At 46.3% G+C, this 19,441-nt stretch overlaps 1 protein-coding gene across 1 annotated transcript in view; it reads left to right on the plus strand.

Moving 5' to 3' along the window:
- Positions 1 to 19,441, plus strand: part of khdrbs3 (KH domain containing, RNA binding, signal transduction associated 3) — a 274,142-nt gene that overhangs the window by 204,603 nt on the left and 50,098 nt on the right. Inside the window, 1 exon segment of the mRNA XM_061882635.1 lies at positions 15,629 to 15,711. Coding sequence (XP_061738619.1) covers positions 15,629 to 15,711 — 83 coding nt within the window.

Consider the following 19,441-nt stretch of genomic DNA (forward strand, 5'->3'; position numbering starts at 1 on the left):
CAGGGAGGGACAGGCGTGTCCCGATTGGCAACCCAGGGAGGGACTGGCGTGTCTTAATTGGCAACCCAGAAAAGGACAGGCGTGTCCCGATTGGCAACCCAGAAAAGGACAGGCATGTCACGATTGGCAACCCAGGGAGGGACAGGCGTGTCGCCATTGGCAACCCAGAAAAGGGACAGGCGTGTCGCCATTGGCAACCCAGGGAGGGACAGGCGTGTCCCGATTGGCAACCCAGGGAGGGACTGGCGTGTCTTAATTGGCAACCCAGAAAAGGACAGGCGTGTCCCGATTGGCAACCCAGAAAAGGACAGGCATGTCACGATTGGCAACCCAGGGAGGGACAGGCGTGTCGCCATTGGCAACCCAGAAAAGGGACAGGCGTGTCGCCATTGGCAACCCAGGGAGGGACAGGCGTGTCCCGATTGGCAACCCAGGGAGGGACAGGTGTGTTGCGATTGGCAACCAGGGGTGGGACAGGCGTGTCGCCATTGGCAACCCAGAAAAGGACAGGCGTGTCCCAATTGACAACCCAGGGAGGGACAGGCGTGTCGCCATTGGCAACCCAGAAAAGGACAGGCGTGTCCCAATTGACAACCCAGGGAGGGACAGGTGTGTTGCGATTGGCAACCAGGGGTGGGACAGGCGTGTCGCCATTGGCAACCCAGGGAGGGACAGGTGTGTCCCGATTGGCAACCCAGGGAGGGACAGGTGTGTTGCGATTGGCAACCAGGGGTGGGACAGGCGTGTCGCCATTGGCAACCCAGAAAAGGACAGGCGTGTCCTTATTGGCAACCCGGGGAGGGACAGGTGTGTCCCGATTGGCAACCCAAAGAGTGACAGGCGTGTCCCGATTGGCAACCCAGGGAGGGACAGGCGTGTTGCCATTGGCAACCCAGAAAAGGACAGGCGTGTCCCGATTGGCAACCCAGAGAGGGACAGGTGTGTTGCGATTGGCAACCAGGGGTGGGACAGGCGTGTCGCCATTGGCAACCCAGAAAAGGACAGGCGTGTCCCAATTGACAACCCAGGGAGGGACAGGCGTGTCCCGATTGGCAACCCAGGGAGGGACAGGTGTGTTGCGATTGGCAACCAGGGGTGGGACAGGCGTGTCGCCATTGGCAACCCAGAAAAGGACAGGCGTGTCCCAATTGACAACCCAGGGAGGGACAGGCGTGTCCCGATTGGCAACCCAGGGAGGGACAGGCGTGTCCCGATTGGCAACCCAGGGAGGGACAGGCGTGTCCTTATTGGCAACCCAGGGAGGGACAGGCGTGTCCTTATTGGCAACCCGGGGAGGGACAGGTGTGTCCCGATTGGCAACCCAAAGAGTGACAGGCGTGTCCCGATTGGCAACCCAGGGAGGGACAGGCGTGTCGCCATTGGCAACCCGGGGAGGGACAGGCGTGTCCCGATTGGCAACCCAGGGAGGGACAGGCGTGTTGCAATTGGCAACCCAGAAAAGGACGGACGTGTCACCATTGGCAACCCGGGGAGGGACATGTGTGTCCCGATTGGCAACCCAGGGAGGGACAGGTGTGTCCCGATTGGCAACCCAGGGAGGGACAGGCGTGTTGCAATTGGCAACCCAGAAAAGGACAGACGTGTCACCATTGGCAACCCGGGGAGGGACATGTGTGTCCCGATTGGCAACCCAGGGAGGGAAAGGCGTGTCCTGATTGGCAACCCGGGGAGGGACAGGTGTGTCGCCATTGGCAACCCAGGGAGGGACAGGCGTGTCCTTATTGGCAACCCAGGGAGGGACAGGCGTGTCCTTATTGGCAACCCGGGGAGGGACAGGTGTGTCCCGATTGGCAACCCAAAGAGTGACAGGCGTGTCCCGATTGGCAACCCAGGGAGGGACAGGCGTGTTGCCATTGGCAACCCAGAAAAGGACAGGCGTGTCCCGATTGGCAACCCAGGGAGGGACAGGCGTGTCCCGATTGGCAACCCAGAAAAGGACAGGCGTGTCACAATTGGCAACCCAGGGAGGGACAGGCGTGTCCCGATTGGCAACCCAGGGAGGGACAGGTGTGTTGCGATTGGCAACCAGGGGTGGGACAGGCGTGTCGCCATTGGCAACCCAGAAAAGGACAGGCGTGTCACAATTGGCAACCCAGGGAGGGACAAGGTGTGTCCCGATTGGCAACCCAGGGAAGGACAGGCTGTCGCCATTGGCAACCCAGAAAAGGACAGGCGTGTCCCGATTGGCAACCCAGGGAGGGACAGGTGTGTCGCCATTGGCAACCCAGGGAGGGACAGGTGTGTCGCCATTGGCAACCCAAGGAGGGACAGGTGTGTCGCCATTGGCAACCCAGAAAAGGACAGGCGTGTCCCGATTGGCAACCCAGGGAGGGACAGGCGTGTCCCGATTGGCAACCCAGGGACAGATGATTGGCAACCCAGGGAGGGACAGGCGTGTTGTGATTGGCAATCAGGATGCTTTGCATGCCAGCCTTGGATCATTGGCAACCCAGAAAAGGACATGCGTGTCACCATTGGCAACCCAGGGAGGGACAGGCGTGTTGCCATTGGCAACCAGGGGTGGGACAGGCGTGTCGCCATTGGCAACCCAGAAAAGGACAGGCGTGTCACAATTGACAACCCAGGGAGGGACAGGCGTGTCCCGATTGGCAACCCAGGGAGGGACAGGCGTGTCCCGATTGGCAACCCAGGGACAGATGATTGGCAACCCAGGGAGGGACAGGCGTGTTGTGATTGGCAATCAGGATGCTTTGCATGCCAGCCTTGGATCATTGGCAACCCAGAAAAGGACAGGCGTGTCGCCATTGGCAACCCAGGGACAGATGATTGGCAACCCAGGGAGGGACAGGCGTGTCGCCATTGGCAACCCAGGGACAGAGAATTGGCAACCCAGGGAGGGACAGGTGTGTCCCGATTGGCAACCCAGGGAGGGACAGGCGTGTTGCAATTGGCAACCCAGAAAAGGACAGACGTGTCACCATTGGCAACCCGGGGAGGGACATGTGTGTCCCGATTGGCAACCCAGGGAGGGAAAGGCGTGTCCTGATTGGCAACCCGGGGAGGGACAGGTGTGTCGCCATTGGCAACCCAGGGAGGGACAGGCGTGTCCTTATTGGCAACCCAGGGAGGGACAGGCGTGTCCTTATTGGCAACCCGGGGAGGGACAGGTGTGTCCCGATTGGCAACCCAAAGAGTGACAGGCGTGTCCCGATTGGCAACCCAGGGAGGGACAGGCGTGTTGCCATTGGCAACCCAGAAAAGGACAGGCGTGTCCCGATTGGCAACCCAGGGAGGGACAGGCGTGTCCCGATTGGCAACCCAGAAAAGGACAGGCGTGTCACAATTGGCAACCCAGGGAGGGACAGGCGTGTCCCGATTGGCAACCCAGGGAGGGACAGGTGTGTTGCGATTGGCAACCAGGGGTGGGACAGGCGTGTCGCCATTGGCAACCCAGAAAAGGACAGGCGTGTCCTTATTGGCAACCCGGGGAGGGACAGGTGTGTCCCGATTGGCAACCCAAAGAGTGACAGGCGTGTCCCGATTGGCAACCCAGGGAGGGACAGGCGTGTTGCCATTGGCAACCCAGAAAAGGACAGGCGTGTCCCGATTGGCAACCCAGAGAGGGACAGGTGTGTTGCGATTGGCAACCAGGGGTGGGACAGGCGTGTCGCCATTGGCAACCCAGAAAAGGACAGGCGTGTCCCAATTGACAACCCAGGGAGGGACAGGCGTGTCCCGATTGGCAACCCAGGGAGGGACAGGTGTGTTGCGATTGGCAACCAGGGGTGGGACAGGCGTGTCGCCATTGGCAACCCAGAAAAGGACAGGCGTGTCCCAATTGACAACCCAGGGAGGGACAGGCGTGTCCCGATTGGCAACCCAGGGAGGGACAGGCGTGTCCCGATTGGCAACCCAGGGAGGGACAGGCGTGTCCTTATTGGCAACCCAGGGAGGGACAGGCGTGTCCTTATTGGCAACCCGGGGAGGGACAGGTGTGTCCCGATTGGCAACCCAAAGAGTGACAGGCGTGTCCCGATTGGCAACCCAGGGAGGGACAGGCGTGTCGCCATTGGCAACCCGGGGAGGGACAGGCGTGTCCCGATTGGCAACCCAGGGAGGGACAGGCGTGTTGCAATTGGCAACCCAGAAAAGGACGGACGTGTCACCATTGGCAACCCGGGGAGGGACATGTGTGTCCCGATTGGCAACCCAGGGAGGGACAGGTGTGTCCCGATTGGCAACCCAGGGAGGGACAGGCGTGTTGCAATTGGCAACCCAGAAAAGGACAGACGTGTCACCATTGGCAACCCGGGGAGGGACATGTGTGTCCCGATTGGCAACCCAGGGAGGGAAAGGCGTGTCCTGATTGGCAACCCGGGGAGGGACAGGTGTGTCGCCATTGGCAACCCAGGGAGGGACAGGCGTGTCCTTATTGGCAACCCAGGGAGGGACAGGCGTGTCCTTATTGGCAACCCGGGGAGGGACAGGTGTGTCCCGATTGGCAACCCAAAGAGTGACAGGCGTGTCCCGATTGGCAACCCAGGGAGGGACAGGCGTGTTGCCATTGGCAACCCAGAAAAGGACAGGCGTGTCCCGATTGGCAACCCAGGGAGGGACAGGCGTGTCCCGATTGGCAACCCAGAAAAGGACAGGCGTGTCACAATTGGCAACCCAGGGAGGGACAGGCGTGTCCCGATTGGCAACCCAGGGAGGGACAGGTGTGTTGCGATTGGCAACCAGGGGTGGGACAGGCGTGTCGCCATTGGCAACCCAGAAAAGGACAGGCGTGTCACAATTGGCAACCCAGGGAGGGACAAGGTGTGTCCCGATTGGCAACCCAGGGAAGGACAGGCTGTCGCCATTGGCAACCCAGAAAAGGACAGGCGTGTCCCGATTGGCAACCCAGGGAGGGACAGGTGTGTCGCCATTGGCAACCCAGGGAGGGACAGGTGTGTCGCCATTGGCAACCCAAGGAGGGACAGGTGTGTCGCCATTGGCAACCCAGAAAAGGACAGGCGTGTCCCGATTGGCAACCCAGGGAGGGACAGGCGTGTCCCGATTGGCAACCCAGGGACAGATGATTGGCAACCCAGGGAGGGACAGGCGTGTTGTGATTGGCAATCAGGATGCTTTGCATGCCAGCCTTGGATCATTGGCAACCCAGAAAAGGACATGCGTGTCACCATTGGCAACCCAGGGAGGGACAGGCGTGTTGCCATTGGCAACCAGGGGTGGGACAGGCGTGTCGCCATTGGCAACCCAGAAAAGGACAGGCGTGTCACAATTGACAACCCAGGGAGGGACAGGCGTGTCCCGATTGGCAACCCAGGGAGGGACAGGCGTGTCCCGATTGGCAACCCAGGGACAGATGATTGGCAACCCAGGGAGGGACAGGCGTGTTGTGATTGGCAATCAGGATGCTTTGCATGCCAGCCTTGGATCATTGGCAACCCAGAAAAGGACAGGCGTGTCGCCATTGGCAACCCAGGGACAGATGATTGGCAACCCAGGGAGGGACAGGCGTGTCGCCATTGGCAACCCAGGGACAGAGAATTGGCAACCCAGGGAGGGACAGGTGTGTCCCGATTGGCAACCCAGGGAGGGACAGGCGTGTCCTGATTGGCAACCCGAAAAAGGACAGGCGTGTCGCCATTGGCAACCCAGGGACAGATGATTGGCAACCCAAGGAGGGACAGGCGTGTCCCGATTGGCAACCCAGGGAGGGACAGGCGTTTCTTAATTGGCAACCCAGAAAAGGACAGGTGTGTCGCCATTGGCAACCCAGGGACAGATGATTGGCAACCCAGGAAGGGACAGGCGTGTCCGGATTGGCAACCCAGGGAGGGACAGGTGTGTTGTGATTGGCAATCAGGATGCTTTGCATGCCAGCTTGGATCATTGTGCTTTGTAGTATTCTAGACACTTCCGGCTTGAAACAAAACAAAAAAAGTTTCAGGGTAAAGCAAAGCAATGATCAGGTGAAAGTGTCATGTGACCTCAAGGAGAACTTTCTGATGCACGTTCACTTTTTTGTGTTTGCATATTATTTTGCATGCAAGACGTTGTTTTGTTGCATGAGTGAAAGGAACAACATGTGCTTGTCGTTAAATGTCAGACTTCCAGTATAAAATATGATATTCAAGCATTGCACGGGACATTTGTTACTTACTACGCGCTTACTTCTTGTTCCACTTTCACGCCTGACAGCCGACTTTGTTTTGACGACAGCAACTTTATTTGACAGCCACCGCTTCTTTTTGGCAACCAGGCTTCTCCTGCTTTCTGTGTCGCTGCTTCATTCAATATTCACAACTGGCCTTCTTTTTAAGTCTGCAACCAAACAGACAAAAAAAAACATACTTTTCATATCAGTCTGGCGTTTATTCCTGAAGTCGCAGCATTTTTGCAAGGAAACGATAAAGTTGCTCCATACAATTTTGTTTTATCTCCATTAAAAAAAAAATCACTTTAGGTAAGACCAATAATGGATTTTTTTTTTCTCATTAAAGTCCCGGATTGTAACGAGTTTGGCTTAAATGAGAGCATGAATTTAATCAATATAAAACACAACTTTAATAACAAATGTGTTGCTGTGAGCCTTTGTAGCAAATTGTACTAAATTGAAGTGGGTTTTTTTTTTTTACGTTTTCTAGACCAGGTTTTTAAAAGAGAATGTCATTGATGCCAGGGTGTATTTAAAAGCTGCAACACGCAATAATACTCCTGATTACTCCTTATATTGTACAGAAATACACACCCCGTTTCCATATGAGTTGGGAAATTGTGTTAGATGTAAATATAAACGGAATTTTGCAAATCCTTTTCAACCCATATTCAGTTGAATATGCTACAAAGACAACATATTTCATGTTCAAACTGATAAACCTTTTTTGCAAATAATAATTAACTTAGAATTTCATGGCTGCAACACGTGCCAAAGTAGTTGGGAAAGGGCATGTTCACCACTGTGTTACATCACCTTTTCTTTTAACAAGACTAAATAAACGTTTGGGAACTGAGGAAACTAATTGTTGAAGCTTTGAAAGTGGATTTCTTTCCCATTCTTGTTTTATGTAGAGCTTCAGTCCTTCAACAGTTCTCTGCTGTCGTATTTTACGCTTCACATTTCCCATGGGAGACAGGTCTGGACTGCAGGCGGGCCAGGAAAGTACCCGCACTCTATTTTTACGAAGCCACGCTGTTGTAACACATGCTGAATGTGGCTTGGCATTGTCTTGCTGAAATAAGCAGGGGCGTCCATGAAAAAGACGGGGCTTAGATGTACCTTTCAGCATTAATGGTGCCTTCACAGATGTGTAAGTTACCCATGCCTTGGGCACTAATGCACCCCCATACCATCACACATGCTGGCTTTTCCACTTTGCGTCGATAACAGTCTGGATGGTGTCAGGCTTGTCCCTGACAGTTTTGGTCAATGTCTTAGTTTTTCCTCTGCATTTGTCTTTAGTTCCTGTCAGCACTCTTATTTTGGTTCTGTTTCCTGTTTGTCTCCCTGAGTGCTGTGTAACCCTCAGCTGTGGCTGATTGGCACCTGGCCACACCTGGTGTCAATCAGCCAGCCACTATTTAAGACCTGTTTTCTCCTCCAGTCAGGGCTGGATTATTGTCAATGTCATTTTCTACTTTGTCATTCCTACTGGTCGTGTGAATGCAGCGTAGCGGTTAGCTATATTTGGTAGATGTTTGTAGCTTACTGTTTTTTGTTCCCTGCTTCCGATGTGTTTGTTCATAGCCCTTAGTTCGTTTTGTCCGCCCACGTGCGTGCTTTTTGTTTGTACCCTTTGTTTGTTCTAGTTGTAATATTTTAAATTAAACTATGTTTTCCTGCTAAATGCCTCCCTCCTTCTCTGCATCTTGGGGTTCGTCACCAAATAACCCTGACGGATGGTTCGCTTCCCCTTTGGTCCGGATGACACGATGTGGAATTTTTCCAAAAACAATTTGAAATGTGGACTCGTCAGACCACAGAACACTTTTCCACTTTGCATCAATCAATCAATGTTTATTTATATAGCCCCAAATCACAAATGTCTCAAAGGACTGCACAAATCATTACGACTACAACATCCTCGGAAGAACCCACAAAAGGGCAAGGAAAACTCACACCCAGTGGGCAGGGAGAATTCACATTCAGTGGGACGCCAGTGACAATGCTGACTATGAGAAACCTTGGAGAGGACCTCAGATGTGGGCAACCCCCCCCCTCTAGGGGACCGAAAGCAATGGATGTCGAGCGGGTCTAACATGATACTGTGAAAGTTCAATCCATAGTGGCTCCAACACAGCCGCGAGAGTTCAGTTCAAGCGGATCCAAGACAGCAGCGAGAGTCCCGTCCACAGGAAACCATCTCAAGCGGAGGTGGATCAGCAGCGTAGAGATGTCCCCAACCGATACAGGCGAGCGGTCCATCCTGGGTCCCGACGAGCGGTCCATCCTGGGTCTCGACTCTGGACAGCCAGTACTTCATCCATGGTCATCGGACCGGACCCCCTCCACAAGGGAGGGGGGGGACATAGGAGAAAGAAAAGAAGCGGCAGATCAACTGGTCTAAAAAGGAGGTCTATTTAAAGGCTAGAGTATACAGATGAGTTTTAAGGTCAGTCCATCTTAGATGATCTCGGGCCCAGAGAAGCCGGCGGCGTTTCTGGGTGTTGTTGATAAATGGCTTTGGCTTTGCATAGTAGAGCTTTAACTTGCACTTACAGATGTAGCGACCAACTGTGTTTAGTGACAGTGGTTTTCTGAAGTGTTCCTGAGCCCATGTGGTGATATCCTTTAGAGATTGATGTCGGTTTTTGATACAGTGGAAGGTCACGGTCATTCAATGTTGGTTTCCGGCCATGCCGCTTACGTGGAGTGATTTCTCCAGATTCTCTGAACCTTTTGATGATATTATGGAGCGTAGATGTTGAAATCCCTAAATTTCTTGCAATTGCACTTTGAGAAAGGTTGTTCTTAAACTGTTTGACTATTTGCTCACGCAGTTGTGGACAAAGGGGTGTACCTCGCCCCATCCTTTCTTGTGAAAGACTGAGCATTTTTGGGGGAAGCTGTTTTTATACCCAATCATGGCACCCACCTGTTCCCAATTAGCCTGCACACCTGTGGGATGTTCCAAATAAGTGTTTGATGAGCATTCCTCCACTTTATCAGTACTTATTGCCACCTTTCCCAACTTCTTTGTCACATGTTGCTGGCATCAAATTCTAAAGTTAATGATTATTTGCAAAAAAAAAACAGGTTTATCGGTTTGAACATCAAATATGTTGTCTTTGTAGCATATTCAACTGAATATGGATTGAAAAGGATTTGCAAATCATTGTATTCTGTTTATATTTACATCTAACGCAATTTCCCAACTCATATGGAAACGGGGTTTGTATATTTTTCTCCTGCTCCATATATTCCATTGGTCATAAAAAATAGCAATAATTATCGATATCGGCCGATATTAAACACTTATATGGCGATACAGTTTGAAACCTATTCTATGTCGTCCAAGCAGGAAGCTTTTCTTCCCATCACTCACACGAGGGCGGCCTCACATGATGTTCACACCAATAAAGTAGTTTTGTTGCCGACTTCAAGAAGTGGAAAAGAGAGTCAAACAGTGACTCGGAATAAATATTATTTTTGAAGCAGGAAGTGAGGAGGTCACACGAACTTTTTCCACATAAAAGACTTTATTCCGTCACTGGAGTAAAAAAAAAAAAAAAAAAGTGCACATGTAATCAGGAATTAGCGTCCGGGTCATAAAGCGGCTGTGATGGCGCGGCTAAATCTTACATTTCATGCAAATGAGCTGCAGATGGAATTAGCTGAGAAGTGCGCGGGGGATAAGAGGCATGTCGCCAGGGGTCTCAACTTTTTGTGCGCCGTAAGTCGCCGTTTATCCCGAATTAGGACGGATATCGCTTTGATGTTTCTCTTGGCAGCGGTGAAGGATGGGCCGGGGGGGGGGGGGGTTAGAGGGTAGGGGGGGCACATTGCCAGGGTCCAAACAGATGTTCAATGTCAGACTTTGAGGTGCTGATGAAACCGCGACGTGAGTCTTTCATCACGTGTGTACCTTTTTATATTTATACACGCTCACTTAGGCTCTCATTAGCAGTCAGACAAAGTAACTGCACTTGAATTAAAAACAAATAACGACATCATCATTGTGAACGACTTTCCCTGTCGCTCGGGTTCCATGGACCACTCAGGAAGGACATGATCGCCAGAGCAGGTTTGACTCTCGTTTATTTTGCAATAAGATTTATTTTGCCGGGTTGGATCGCTTTTCAGCCGTCCTCGTCTGCTGTTTGTTTTCGCTGCTGCCGCTCTTCATCCGTCGTTGCAGGCTCTCCAACTCCTTCTGCCCCGATCTCTCCTCCTTCTCCTTCAGCGTAAGGAAAAATGTTAATTGTTTCCCGGTGTGTGAGCCACGCACCTAATCTCGCTCATAGAGTCGCTCCCGGGGGTAGGGGGGCACATTGCCAGGGTCCAAACAGATGTTCAATGTCAGACTTTGAGGTGCTGATGAAACCGCGACGTGAGTCTTTCATCACGTGTATACCTTTTTTATATTTATACACGCTCACTTAGGCTCTCATTAGCAGTCAGACAAGGTAACTGCACTTGAATTAAAAACAAATAACGACATCATCATTGTGAACGACCTTCCCTGTCGCTCGGGTTCCATGGACCACTCAGGAAGGACATGATCGCTTGAGCAGGTTTGAGTCTAGTTTATTTTGCTGGGTTGGATCGCTTTTCAGCTGTCGTCGTCATCCTCGTCTGCTGTTTGTATTCGCTGCTGCCTTTCTTCATCCGTCGTTGCAGGCTCTCCAACTCCTTCTGCCCCGATCTCTCCTCCTTCTCCTTCAGCGTAAGGAAAAATGTTAATCGTTTCCCGGTGTGCGAGCCACGCACCTAATCTCGCTCATAGAGTCGCTCCCGGCATGACCCGCCTCTCCGCTCAGTCGCATTCTCCGCCTCCTTGCCGCCATCTTGGGCAGGGCTCCAGCGTGTCCTGCCCCGCTGCTTGTTTGCCAGTTTCACCTCTCGGTTGGGGCTCCCTCAAGTTAGGTCTTAAGGACCCAGAAGGGTTTCAGTCTTAAACAAGGTTCAAAATAAGTCATATGTTATTTTTTTTCATAAAACCCTTGAATCGCTGATTCTACTTCATTATTTGTTTTACTTTTTACGAGCTTTTTGTCAAAACCCTATTTTTTGAGACAAAATACAAAATATACAATATTTTTCCCCAAAAGATTTTCAAAGTGAAATATTTAATGTGAAGTTATTGGATCCCTAAATGTGTCAATAATTCATAGCAAAATTGATTAGAATTTTTTTTTTTTTTTTTTGAGCAAAGACAGTTATTAAAATCCACTAAAATCTTTGTGGATCCAAAAGTGCCCCAATTTTTATTTTATTTTTTTATTTTTCATTCAACACTTAAATCTCTATATCAGCTTCAGATAATATATATTGTAATTGGTTTAGTATATTTACAATAACAATCAATAGGATAATTAGTATTAGTATATAATTACTATGGAAATATTTTTTTCATTTTTGATATTTTTCATGTTTTTATATTTGTGGTATTTTTGTCCTTAAATCAATCAACAATTTATAGCAACATTGATTTTGATTCATTATTATTTTTGGAAAAAAATATTTAAGAAATGGTGTTATTAGAGTCAATTATGCAACTTTTTCTCATTGCATTTCACCAATTTCCTCTTTTATTGCACTTTTTAATGTTTGAAAAAATATATATGTATATATTTTAGTGTTTTTACAATGATTAGCTGCGGGCTGCAAATGGCCCCCGGGCCACACTTTGGACACCCTTGCCTTAAAGGGTTTTGGTCTAAAAAAAAAATATATAAAAAAATGTGTCATTATTTTTATTATTATTCAAGGTTTAAATCTGTAGATCAACATTAGGTCTATCTGTCAATATAACATTATCTAAGATTTAAGTTGTATGCTCTTTTTGTCAAAGAAAACTCAGTTTTTTAATGGAAAAAAAACACAAAATATGTAATATTTTCACCCAATAACATTTTTAAGTGGAATATTGTAGATTGGGTAATAATTGGAGCCTTAAAAATGTCAATAACTTTTAACAACATTGATTTTAATTCATTAATATTATTATTTTGTTAGCAATGACACTTAAAAACAAATTACATAACAATTATTGGGGATCCAATTATAGTGTTAAAAAATAAATTATACATTTTATTAACGGTTTACTTTTAACACAATGACCTCCAGATCAACTTCAGATTATAAGTTTTATTGTTGTTTATGTTTTTCTTTGTTTTTTAGGCCCTTTTTAAAACATACAAACAAACAAAAATCAGCTTACTTTCTTTTACATAGCAAACACAAAATATGCAACATTTTCCCCAAAGAATGTCTCAAAGTGGAATATTTAGTGTGACGTTATTGGAGCCTTGAATAGGTCAATAATTCATAATGACATTGATTTTGATTCATTATTATTTTTTAAAGAAAGAAACAGCCTGCATGGCAGCTTTGTGTTATTAGAGTCAACATTGCAACATTTTATTGTTACATTTCACCTGTTGGTTCTTTTATAACAGTTTTTTTGTTTGTTTTTTTATATTTTTTTACAATGTGCCGTGGGGCCGTTAAAAAATGACTTGTGGGCCACAAATGGCCCCCGGGCCGCACTTTAAACACCCCTGATTTAGCTGCAGTGCAACTATTTTTTTCAAGGATTTTCGAAATAAAGGGAAGGTGGCACAGCGGCCGGCAGTTTACCATGAGGTTAGGTCTTTTGAGCAGAAGATGAATAACCGCTTTTGAGGGGTGTTAGGGGAACAGTGCCAGAGGAAAGTGATAAGTTTATAATATTTAGCACTGATGGACCTAATAATATAAAATTGTTCCTTGATAAGTTTCCCAGGAAGTGGGTCAAGTAAACATGTTTGTTTTATCCCATTTACACGCCGTGGGAGTTCCTCTAATGTTATTTCATCAAAACGAGAGAGAGTATTTTGGGAGGCAAGTTTTAAGTTAACGTTTTATGTTATTAACATGTAATTAACGTGTTTTTAATCATAATTAGGATCCCCCATCCTAACTATTTAAATCACTCCAAACGTGTTTAATTAATTCGTGCTATGTTTGTTCTGCAACATGTTTGTGTCTATAAAAGGTTTTTAAGTTAACTTTCATGTTGTTATCATGTAATTAATGTGTAATTAATCATAACTAACATTTTCTGTCTAACTATTAAAGTTTTTAAGTTAACGTTTTATGTTAACGTGGAATTAACATGTTAGTATCGCTTGTATCGCACATGATATCACACAAGTAAACACACTGCAGGACTGCTTGTATCGCACATGATATCACACACATGTAAACACGCAGCAGGACTGCACGTATCGCACATGATATCACACACAAGTAAACACGCTGCAGGACTGCTTGTATCACACATGATATCACACACATGTAAACACGCAGCAGGACTGCATGTATCGCACATGATATCACACACAAGTAAACACGCTGCAGGACTGCTTGTATCACACATGATATCACACACATGTAAACACGCAGCAGGACTGCATGTATCGCACATGATATCACACGCAAGTTAACACGCTGCAGGACTGCTTGTATCACACATGATATCACACACATGTAAACACGCAGCAGGACTGCATGTATCGCACATGATATCACACACAAGTAAACACGCTGCAGGACTGCTTGTATCACACATGATATCACACACATGTAAACACGCAGCAGGACTGCATGTATCGCACATGATATCACACACAAGTTAACACGCTGCAGGACTGCTTGTATCGCACATGATATCACACACAAGTAAACATGCTGCAAGACTGTTTGTATCACACATGATATCACACAGAAAGCAAACAAACTGCAAGACTGCTTGTATCGCACATGATATCACACACAAGTAAACATGCTGCAGGACTGCTTGTATCGCACACAACATCACACACAAGTAAACACGCTGCAGGACTGCTTCTATCGCACATGATATCACACACAAGTAAACACGATGTAGGACTGCTTGTATCGCAAATGATATCACACAGGTAAACACGCTCCAGGACTGCTTCTATCGCACATGATATCACACACAAGTAAACACGATGCAGGACTGCTTGTATCGCACATGATATCACACAAGTAAACACGCTGCAGGACTGCTTGTATCGTACATGATGTCACACACAAGTGAACACAATGCAGGACTGCTTGTATCGCACATGATATCACACACAGGTAAACACGCTGAGGACTCCATGTATCGCACATGAGATCACAGACAAGTAAACACCCTGCAGGACTGCTTGTATCGCACATGATATCACACACAAGTAAACAAGCTGCAGGACTACATGTATCATACATGATATCACACACAAGTAAACACGCTGCAGGAATACATGTATCGCACATGATATCACACACAAGTCAACGCGCTGCAGGACTGCTTGTATCGCACATGATATCACACACAAGTAAACACACTGCAGGACTGCTTGTATCGCACATGATATCACACAGGTAAACACGCTGCAGGACTGCTTTTATCGCACATGATATCACACACAAGTAAACATGCTTCAGGACTGCTTGTATCGCACATGATATCACACACAAGTAAACACACTGCAGGACTGCTTGTATCACACATGATATCACACACAAGTAAACACGCTGCAGGACTGCTTGTATCACACATGATATCACACACAAGTAAACACAATGCAGGACTGCTTGTATCGCACATGATATTACACACAAGTACAATGCAGGACTGCTTGTATCGGACATGATATCACACACAAGTAAACACACTGCAGGACTGCTTGTATCGCACATGATATCACACACAAGTAAACACACTACAGGACTGCTTGTATCACACATGATATCACACACAAGTAAACACGCCGCAGGACTGCTTGTATCACACATGATATCACACACAAGTAAACACGCTGCAGGACTGCATGTATCACACATGATATCACACACAAGTAAACACACTACAGGACTGCTTGTATCACACATGATATCACACACAAGTAAACACGCCGCAGGACTGCTTGTATCACACATGATATCACACACAAGTAAACACGCTGCAGGACTGCATGTATCACACATGATATCACACACAAGTAAACACACTACAGGACTGCTTGTATCACATATGATATCACACACAAGTAAACACGCCGCAGGACTGCTTGTATTGCACACGATATCACACATTTTACATGCAAGCCGATATCATCACATACGTGTTCTGATGCTGATATCATACCGATATGTGATATCAATATATCATGAGTAGGATGTCCTGCCAGATGACTTTCAATAAGTGTTCATGCTTACTTAGTTTACATTTGACTATGTTGCAGTTTGTACTTTATTGACTGATTTTGAGGTTCTGCCCTTTTTTTTTGGTCGCAATCATCCTTTCATGATTGTGTGTGAGTTTAAAGTTGGATACTAAATGCAAGCGTGACTTGTATCAATACTTGTATTGATTGAGGTTGTTTGTGGGAAGGTAACATCTGCTGACTCTGCTGTTTTCAGGACTACGATGACGGTTACGGCACGGCGTATGACGACCAGGGCTACGAGTCCTACGACAACAACTACACTAATCAAGGACAAAAGTAAGTTGTGTCTCTCTCCTCATGCACTTGGTGTGTGTGTGTGTGTGTGTGTGTGTGTGTGCGTGCGTGCGTGCGTGCGTGCGTGCGTGCGTGCGTGCGTGCGTGCGTGCGTGCGTGCGTGTATATATTCCATCCATCCATCCATTTCTACCACTTGTCCCTTTTGGGGTCGCAGGGGGTCGCTGGCGCCTATCTCAGCTGCATTCGTATATATTTTTTTATATATATATTATTTTTGTATATGTAAATGAATATATATATATATATACATACATACATACATACATACAGTTCTCCCACTTAAAATGATGACAGAGGTCTGTCATTTTCATCATAGGTACACTTCAACTGTGAGAGACAGAATGTGAAAAATCACAAGACTACTTCATCCCTACAGAACTGTTTCATGAGGGTTTTCCTCAATCGTGGTGTATATATATATATATACATATATATATATATATATATGGTATTAGGGATTTACCGATCAATCGGTAACCGAATATATTCGGCCGAATATGGCAAAAAAAGCCACATTCGGCCTTCGGTGGAATGAGTTAAGAACAAGGCAGAATAGTGGCGTGTGACGCAATTTTTTGACGCGGTGACGCAATCAACCAACGTGCAGTGACGTTGGGATATGTTGTGTACCTGTATAAGTGTATGAGGTTACAAGCACACACTTATTGAGATTTAGTGGGTCCTCTGTTTACATTATTAGCCTGTTGTGTAGGCTACCTGTATAAGTGTATGAGGTTACAAGCACACACTTAATTGAGATTTAGTGGGGCCTCTGTTTACATTATTAGCATATCTACTGTGGCTAAGCAGACTTTTGCCAAAAGGACAATAATTCATTTGTTGTGGGTTTATCCACTTTAATGCACTTTGTTTTTTTGTTTGGAATGCATGTTTTGTTTGAAGGCCTAATATAAATGAAAAGCAAAGGCTACTGCAATATTAAAAAAATGTCAATATTCAATAAAAAAAATACTTTACTTGAAAAACGTGTAAATATTTATTCTAGGCTATTTATGCAATATTTAAAAAAATTGTGAAAAACTGCATTCATTATTCGGTATTTGGTATTCGGCCTTCGGCCAAGCGTTTAAATTTTATTCGGCTTCGGCCACAAATTTTCATTTCGGTGCATCCCTATATGGTACATATATGTACATACATACACATATTTATATATATATATGTACACACACACACACACACATATATATATATATATATGTACACACACACACACACACATATATATATATATATATATATATGTAGGTGTGGGAAAAAATCACAAGACTACTTCATCTCTACAGAACTGTTTCATGAGGGGTTCCCTCAATCATCAGGAGAGTTTAATGGAAGCATTCACATACAATAGTTTATATAGGGCACAGAGTGGGTGGGTACAGGCAGGCGTAGGGGCGTGGTGATTGGCTCATGTGTTACCTAGGAGGTGTTTCCGTCTGTGGCGGCATGTTGAAATGATTTCACTGCGCTTGGTGAGGGATGACAGGTCTGGATGATATATAATAAACAGTTTCTCTTTCAAGCATAGGTTGCATCTTTTATTACCACTGTTGTAAGGTGTGCTGGATGCAAGAATTTGCCATGTTATTGAATATTCAACATTATTGTCTTTGAGGCTCCAAATGTGTTTGCTGAGTTCTGTAGAAGTCCGCAAAGTCTAGTTTCTAAAGGAGGCGTTGTGATTATTCCATCTTGTTTTGAACGCTCCTTCGGTTAATCCTACGTACGTGTCGGATGTGTTAATGTCCTTGCGTGTTACCTTTGCTTGGTAAACGACTGATGTCTGTAAGTACCTTCTGGATGCAAGAATTTGCCATGTTATTGAATATTCAACATTATTGTCTTTGAGGTTCCAAATGTGTTTGCTGAGTTCTGTAGAAGTCCGCAAAGTCTAGTTTCTAAAGGAGGCCTTGTGATTATTTCATCTTGTTTTGAATTCTCCTTCGGTTAATCCTACGTACGTGTCGGATGTGTTAATGTCCTTGCGTGTTACCTTTGCTTGGTAAACGACTGATGTCTGTAAGCACCTTCCGTTGAGAGGGCAATCAGGTTTCTTGCGACAGTTACATTCATTATTGGTTTCAGAGTCGTTTAGTCTGGGGGCGGGCAGTCCTTTTGCAATTGCTTTGTTGTGGTTTGTTGCATGTTATTCATACAGCGGTAGCTCAATTTAATGTTGTTCTTGTTGAATATTTTTCTTAGGGTGTTGCCTTTGGGGAAGTGTTTGTCGATCATATATATAAATGAGCTATCTTGCAAAAGCTGCTTTTTCTTCAGTGTTCTCGATCATGAATTCCATCTCAACAGTCAGAAGGTTTTATTATTAATGATGACTGTTGTTGTGTGAATGTATTGTTTTATCTTTAACGAGACATTCCTATGCACAAGATGGAGTTGTCTCTCTCTCAGGCATCACCGGGTCAAAAAGCTGCTGGTGAGGTGATGTATTTGAACAAAGTGCCACAATAAATGTCGGGTGTTTACAGAAAAAGAAGTTTGCTGGGTGTAATGATGACTATTTGATGGCGTTGGTGGCAGTCAGCGGGGGAAATATTCAGTTTTTCTTTGGTGAGCGTCAGGGATCCATTAGTTTATGATGCTGTCAGGTTCCATGAATGTCACTTTTTGTTTTCTTGCACCATAACCTCTTTTCTTATTGTCTGACATGATGAGGCTTGTACTTGCCAAGGATGCCAGCAAGCGAACTAAAAGAGCGTTTCAGTGAAGATGGTGGGAGTGGAAATTGAGTTGATGACATAAAAATATGTCTGGCAGGGGGAGGGAGTCTGAGAGATGTTCTTATCTGCAGTTATGACTCACTTGTGGATCATTATTTTGTGTTTTTTTTAACACACTTTCTCTTATTCCTACTCTCCCATCCACCTCACCAGTTAGACACGCCCACCCCGTGTTTAAATTGAGTTATTAAGAGGCAGACTTTGCAATTTTTCTTGGTTGTGTGAAATAAGGATGTTTCCACATGAGTTGGGAAATTGTGTTAGATGTAAATAGAAACAGAATACAATGATTTGCGAATCCTTTTCAACCCATATTCAGTTGAATATGCTACAAAGACAACATATTTGATGTTCAAACTCATTGCAAATAATAATTAACTTAGAATTTCATGGCTGCAACACGTGCCAAAGTAGTTGGGAAAGGGCATGTTCACCACTGTGTTACATCACGTTTTCTTTTAACAACACTCAATAAACGTTTGGGAACTGAGGAAACTAATTGTTGAAGCTTTGAAAGTGGAATTCTTTCCCTTTCTTGTTTTATGTAGAGCTTCAGTCCTTCAACAGTCCGGGGTCTTCGCTATCGTATTTTACGCTTCATAATGCGCCACACATTTTCCATGGGAGACAGGTCTGGACTGCAGGCAGGCCAGGAAAGTACCTGCACAATTTTTTTACGAAGCCACGCTGTTGTAACACCTGCTGATTGTGGCTTGGCATTGTCTTGCTGAAATAAGCAGGGGCGTCCATGAAAAAGACGGCACTTAGATGGCAGCGTATGTTGTTCCAAAACCTGTATGTACCTTTCAGCATTAATGGTGCCTTCACAGATGTGTAAGTTACCCATGCCTTGGGCACTAATGCACCCCCATACCATCACACATGCTGGCTTTTCAACTTTGCGTCGATAACAGTCTGGATGACATGATGTTGAATATTTCCAAGAACAA

This window comes from Nerophis ophidion, linkage group LG21 (genome assembly GCF_033978795.1).
Source record: "Nerophis ophidion isolate RoL-2023_Sa linkage group LG21, RoL_Noph_v1.0, whole genome shotgun sequence".
NCBI classification, from domain to species: Eukaryota; Metazoa; Chordata; class Actinopteri; order Syngnathiformes; family Syngnathidae; genus Nerophis; species Nerophis ophidion.